Here is a 5,941-nt window from a genome sequence, read left to right on the forward strand (position 1 = left end):
AAGACATTTAGATGAGGATATCGTTGTAGAACACACCAAGGCAAATTAGGGATTAAGTTATGATATTTCCCAACTGAGTAGCTTAGTGTGTGTTCAACCTGTTAACTGTGTAGGGTTGGCGACTGGGGAGACACGCTCTAGCATACTGTAGCCCAAACTCTGTGAGTAACAATTGTGTAAAGATATGTTCAACTGATATCTTTCGAATACTGAACTGAACTGTTTACTGAACTGGTATTATTTACTGAATGAATGTATGTCCTTTATTTCTGAACTGTACTGTGGCATCCTTAGTACTTACTGTTTACTGTTACTGTTACTGCGACAGAATTCTCTGTCGGTTCCCTCGTGGAGCCACTACTGTTTACTGACTGATGGCCATCATTACTGTTTGGTCTTTTAAGACCTACTGTTACTGTTATGCTAATGGATGTACCACATATGACTGTTTACTGTACTGAACAACTGAAATACTGATTGAAGTGAACTGTTTTCATTACTGTAAGGACATTCATTCTAAACCCCTTTACGCTTTATGTTATTCACTGGGCTTTAGCTCACTGCTCATATATATATATGTAGGTGTACAGGCACCAGATCGGAGCTAGGAGCATCAGGGTAACTCCAGTTTTGTCAAGCCAGCCTTTGTGCCTCACTGCGAGGTTCCGAGTTGCCATGCTATGGCTTGGGGGTGTTTTGTTTGTTTTCCCCCGCCTGTCTTCATACTGTCTAACTGTACTGTATAGACTGACTGTTTACTGTACTGTTATAAAGGGATTAGGTCCCTGTACTGTGTGACTGTAAACTTTGTATAGACCGTACTGTTTTGTACAGACGGAATGTTTTCTATACTGTTATGTAGGGTTGAGTCCCTAGTTTGAATGGATGTGAATATTGTACATATTGTTCTGTACTGTTTATGTGTTAATGCGTGAAAAATCTTTTTGGCATACAGACTGTCACAGCTCATTGGACATTGTTTAATTACTGTATTGGCTTCCGCCAGGCCCTGTACTCTGTTTTACTGTATTTCTGTTAAGCAGGCCTTCGGTAATCTCGGATTACTGGCCGGTTACGGTGCTAAACCCATAGGGCCGGGTTTGGGTCGTGACAATTTCGCCCCTTGTACATGTGTCTATGAAAACAGAGATGAATGAGGGTATTGATAAAGATATCGATTCCAAGAAACTAGCTCCACTTCAAAGCCTCTCGAAGATTGATAGAAATTTCCATTTTGATGTGTATTTATCGCAAGAATGTTTTTCTTCAAAAGTGTAACAGTTCAAAATCGCATAGTTCAGTAGCCCAACTTCCATTCTTGTCCCAAGAACAACAAAGTGATCATTCTAAGTTAGGCTAAAGGGTATTAGACTGAAGGCGTAGGATGATTAGGGAGACAACCGGCCGGTCGTCCAGTGAGACCCACCCTTAACGTACACGCACAGTAAGCTGCTGAAATCTGGCCAGATCTTTAGTTTGGTGAAAATTTTGAAACGTTCTCAATTTGATACTGTTTTGATAAAACCGTTGGAGACAAAAAAAAAAAAAAAAAAAGGTCACATTTTTCACCAAATTCAAATTTGATGATGACTTTGATTAAAAACGTTGGAGATGGCCTTACAAATGTTCCTTTGATATATATACCTTGTTACGTATTTTTCTATTGTATATTATATATTTTTATGATAAATATTACATAATCATCTAATAAAATTATAATACTTTGTGATTCAAAAATAAAATTATATAGTCTTATAATAATATTACACATTTTGTGGTTCAAAAATATTTTGACAAATATATGTAACATGCTCCATAAAATGCATAAATGCTATGTTTGATTTGAGTTTTCAAATTATGATTCTAAATTAATTTCAAAATACATTTTGCAAATTTGTTTGGTAAATTAGATAATTTTTGAATTTTTAGTCTATCCGGTCGTCCACCCGGATATCCTCCCGGATGTCTAGCCGGTTGACCGGAATAGTACTCTTTTTTTTTTCTTTTTTTTTATTTGCAATTGTCAATCGCCACCTGTTATTTAGAAAAAAAAATTATTTATTTTTGATATTTTTTAAATATATAAATTATTTTTTTCAACCAAAATGACATTATTTTTTTAATTGAATTTAAAAAAGAATTTAGTTATGAGTTTTGAATATAATTTTTAATAGAGTTTTGAATTGTGTGTTTGATTATGAGTTATAAATTTTTGAATTAAGTTTTAAAAATATTCAAACAACTTTTCTCATTTCATATGTCACATCAAAAATTTAAAATTCAATTCAAAACTCTTTTCAAAACTCATAACCAAATTAATTTTTTTTTTCAAATCATAATTTCAAAATTCACAAATTCAAAATACAACTCTATTATTAAATCATAATTCTAAAACGCTACTAAATACTACCTAAGTATATAGGCTACACAGCCTAAACAATTTTCTAATTTAAAATCTAATTATATGATTTTAATTTTTTTAATCAACTTAATTTATTATATAAATAAAATCTTGAAAAATTAAAAAAATAAGAAAACGATTCGAATTACTTGGAACCAGGGCATTACATTGGGGGTGTTTCCTGCCTATTAATTAAGTTGTTTATAATTTATTTAATTTGAAAATATGTGTGTGATATTGTTTAGTATAAATTCAATTTGTAATTTATTAGACAGAAATAATTTTTTAAAAAATAATATGTAAGTCAACTTTCTAAATCTATTTTTTAATCTAATGATAAACTTTTTAAATTTATTTTCTAGATTCAATAATGTATAAGTAATATTATTCATTGATTATTAAAGAAGATATAAAAGAAAATGTTACTTTTAATATTTTAATTGGCCATCGTTTGACATGCCAGCTTTTTAACTTTTTTAACCCAATAAAACATCACATCTAATTCATAATAATTTTATTTTTTTTTTACAAAAGTCAAAAAAATTAAAAAAACCTATCCAAACCGAGACTTTATCAAAATAGCCAAAAAAACAATCCATATTCCAAACGAATCGTTGATCACCACATCACTAGACTTGAAAATTGTGTCTAATTTTTTTTTTTATATATCTTAAATAACAATACTCTTAACTTGAAAAAAAATAAAATAAAATAAAAAATAAAAAATAAAATCTTATCATCTAAAGAGTGTAGGATGTTTTTCACTTGTATTTTCGAATTATTAACTTCCAACCTATAATAAACTACGGCAATGTTTGGCATCATCTTCTTGGATTAAAGTAGTCATTAAAAGATAAAATAAATTTTTAATCTAATAAAATAAAATATTATATCCAAATCATAATTATTTTATTTTTTTCTTTCACAAAAGTCAAAAAAATTTATCCCAAACGAAACTTTTTAACCTCAGACTTAGGCTTCGTTTGAAAACAAACTACTTTAATAAATTTTAAATTTTTTAATTAAAATATGAGATTAAAAGAATTAATATATTTAAATTGACTTTTTAATTTTTTTACAAAAAAATATACAAAAAATAAAGAAAAAAAAATCTTTAGTTCTACTCTTTTTAATTTTTTTAATAACTTCTTAAATTTAAGCTAAAATATGCACATATCCAACGAAGCATAAAATATAAAAAGCAAAAAAATCATCCACTACATTCTAAACGAAGGCTACATCACCCACAAGTTAACCCACAAGTGTAGTGACTCAAAAATAAGACCATCTTCAATTCAAATTTTTCATAAAATTTAAATTTAATAAAAAAGTAATAACAATAATACGTTTAATTAATTTTATATCAAATGAAAGAAACAATACTTTCTTTTATCAAATAAAAAAAACATTTATCCCTAAATTTATAGGTGACTATTGGCCGGGCATAAGTCCTCCTAGACATCTTTTGAGCAACCGATTTTAGAATGAATGTGATAAAAATTTACTTTAGACCGATTTTAGGATAAATTTGATAAAAATTTACTTTAAGTGGCCGACCAGCTGATCAACCATTCAAATTTGATTAGATTTGTTGAATGAATTGGAATACATCATATCAAATCAAAGTTTTTCTTAAATTTTTTACTCAAATTTAATAAAACATCTAATAAACGATTGGAAACGATTGGAGATGCTCCAACTTGTTCAATGTGAAAAGACAAAAAAAAAAAAAGAAAAAAAAAAAGAAAAAAAAAAAAAAAAAAAAAAAAAAAAAGACCCATAATAAAGCTTGACAAAATTCCATCAAAATAAGAGGAACAGTTTTGGTCATTCAACTTCTGCTCAGTTATTCATCTTCTTCCTACTGCATCAGCATCAGTAGTAGTCGTACCACAATTCCCTGCAACTTCCACTTGCAATTTCACCTCGTACACCTCAATGACTCAAATGACCTATATACCCCAAAACTTTCAAGCAAAAGCATCCTACAAGAGAAGGACATAACTAGCAACACAACATACATACATACATACATACATACATACATACATACATATATATGTGTGTGTGTGTGTCATGCAAGCTCATTGACAAACCATAGATAGACCTCACTCACTCACCTCCCAGACCCTCTGTTCAACATGTCTCTGTACCTCAGAATCGAATCGAGCCTCTGCAACTTCAACTGTTGCTTGAACCTGTTGATGAAGTCATCGGCCTTCGCGTCCACCTCTTCTTCCTCCTCCCCATACGCCGCCGCCGCGTTCCTCTCCCTCATCGTCGCCGGCCGCCGTCGATCCACTTTCTCCTCCTCCTTCTCCTCCGCCGCAGCCCTCGCCTTCTGGCTCGCCGAATTCTTCATCTTCGCTGGACCCGGACCCGGACCCGGACCCTCGCCCGTCTTGTCAGACTTGCTCCTCCTCGTCACGTGAGCCTCCTCGACGTGGTGGGTCTCGTGCTGTACCGGGTCGGGTTGTTCGGATCTGTAGAGAGAGAAGTTGAAGGACTTGACCCGTTCCAGGAGTGACGGAGCTCGGACCAGTTGGGGTGGGTTGTTGTTCTTCTTGTTGTGTTCATCTTCATCGTCTGGTTGTTGTGGGTCGAGGTGGTGGGTGGAGAACTGTAATGGGTCGGTGTCGGGTTGTTGTTCGGATCTGTAGAGGGAGAGATTGAAGGACCTGACTCGTTCGAGGAGAGATGGAGCTCGGACCAGTTGGGGTGGGTGGTAGTTGGGTTGTTGATGTGGGTCGAGGTGGAAGGGCGAGAAGTGTAATGGGTCGTTGTCGGGTTGTTGTTCGGAGCTGTAGAGAGAGAAATTGAAGGACCTGACTCGTTCTAAAATGGACGGAGCTCGGAGCAGGGGGTGGTGGTGGTGGTGGTGGTGGTATTCGTCGTCCGGCGATGGCGACGGTGGTGGTTTGTGGTGGTGGGATTTGAGGTTAGAGGTGATGAAGATAATGCCAATCATGAGGTTGAGGACACAGAAGAGAGTAGTGGGTGTGAACCAGCTCGCCATGAAATCCAACATGTTGAACACACCACTGGTTCTGCTTCGTCCTTTGCTGGTTAGAGAGAGAGAGATGGGTTTTGGAGAGAGAAGGGGAAGAAGGGAGATATATTTATCTTGTGTGGTGGGGGTGAAAACAAAATATTTATTTTATGTAATGGGGGTGAAAACGAAGACGAAGACGAAGACGAAGACGAAAACGAAAGTATAAGTAAATAAATAAATAAATCATATAAAAAATATACACGTGGTGAAATGGGAATTACAAGAAATTGATGATAAAGTCTAGGACAAATGATAAGTGCCAGGACAAAGGAAGGTTGGTTTGAGATTAAAATGTAAAGGGAAATTTTAATATACATACGTTACGTCAATTTTTTTTAATTATAATTAATTTTTTTATTTAATTATGATTTATGATATTTTTAATTATATTTTATGTGTTATTTGATTATGATTTTTTTAGTTAAGATTCAGAAAATATAAAATTAGGTTTTTTTTTCTTCTTACTTATAAGGTATGTAGCATAATCT

At 33.4% G+C, this 5,941-nt stretch overlaps 1 protein-coding gene across 1 annotated transcript; it reads right to left on the reverse strand.

Annotated features, from left to right (window-relative positions):
* Positions 1–4,322: 4,322 nt before the first annotated feature.
* LOC114292881 (pathogen-associated molecular patterns-induced protein A70) lies at positions 4,323–5,417 on the reverse strand. Its single transcript, XM_028236897.2, has 2 exons — positions 4,522–5,417; positions 4,323–4,386 (listed from the first exon to the last, which is right to left on the reverse strand). The coding sequence occupies exons 1-2, from the start codon at positions 5,415–5,417 to the stop codon at positions 4,323–4,325; spliced, it is 960 nt and encodes a 319-aa protein (XP_028092698.2).
* Between the last annotated feature and the right edge of the window lie 524 nt (positions 5,418–5,941).

This window comes from Camellia sinensis, chromosome 13, assembly GCF_055761805.1.
Source record: "Camellia sinensis isolate YWXY chromosome 13, ASM5576180v1, whole genome shotgun sequence".
In the NCBI taxonomy this organism is placed as follows: Eukaryota; Viridiplantae; Streptophyta; class Magnoliopsida; order Ericales; family Theaceae; genus Camellia; species Camellia sinensis.

Coding starts and splice junctions, on each gene's coding strand:
- LOC114292881 (XM_028236897.2), bottom strand. CDS start 5,417: ATGGCGAGCTGGTTCACACCCACTACTCTCTTCTGTGTCCTCAACCTC. Junction 4,387..4,521: donor TTGAACAGAGGGTCTGGGAG/GTGAGTGAGTGA, acceptor CTTCTCTTGTAG/GATGCTTTTGCTTGAAAGTT.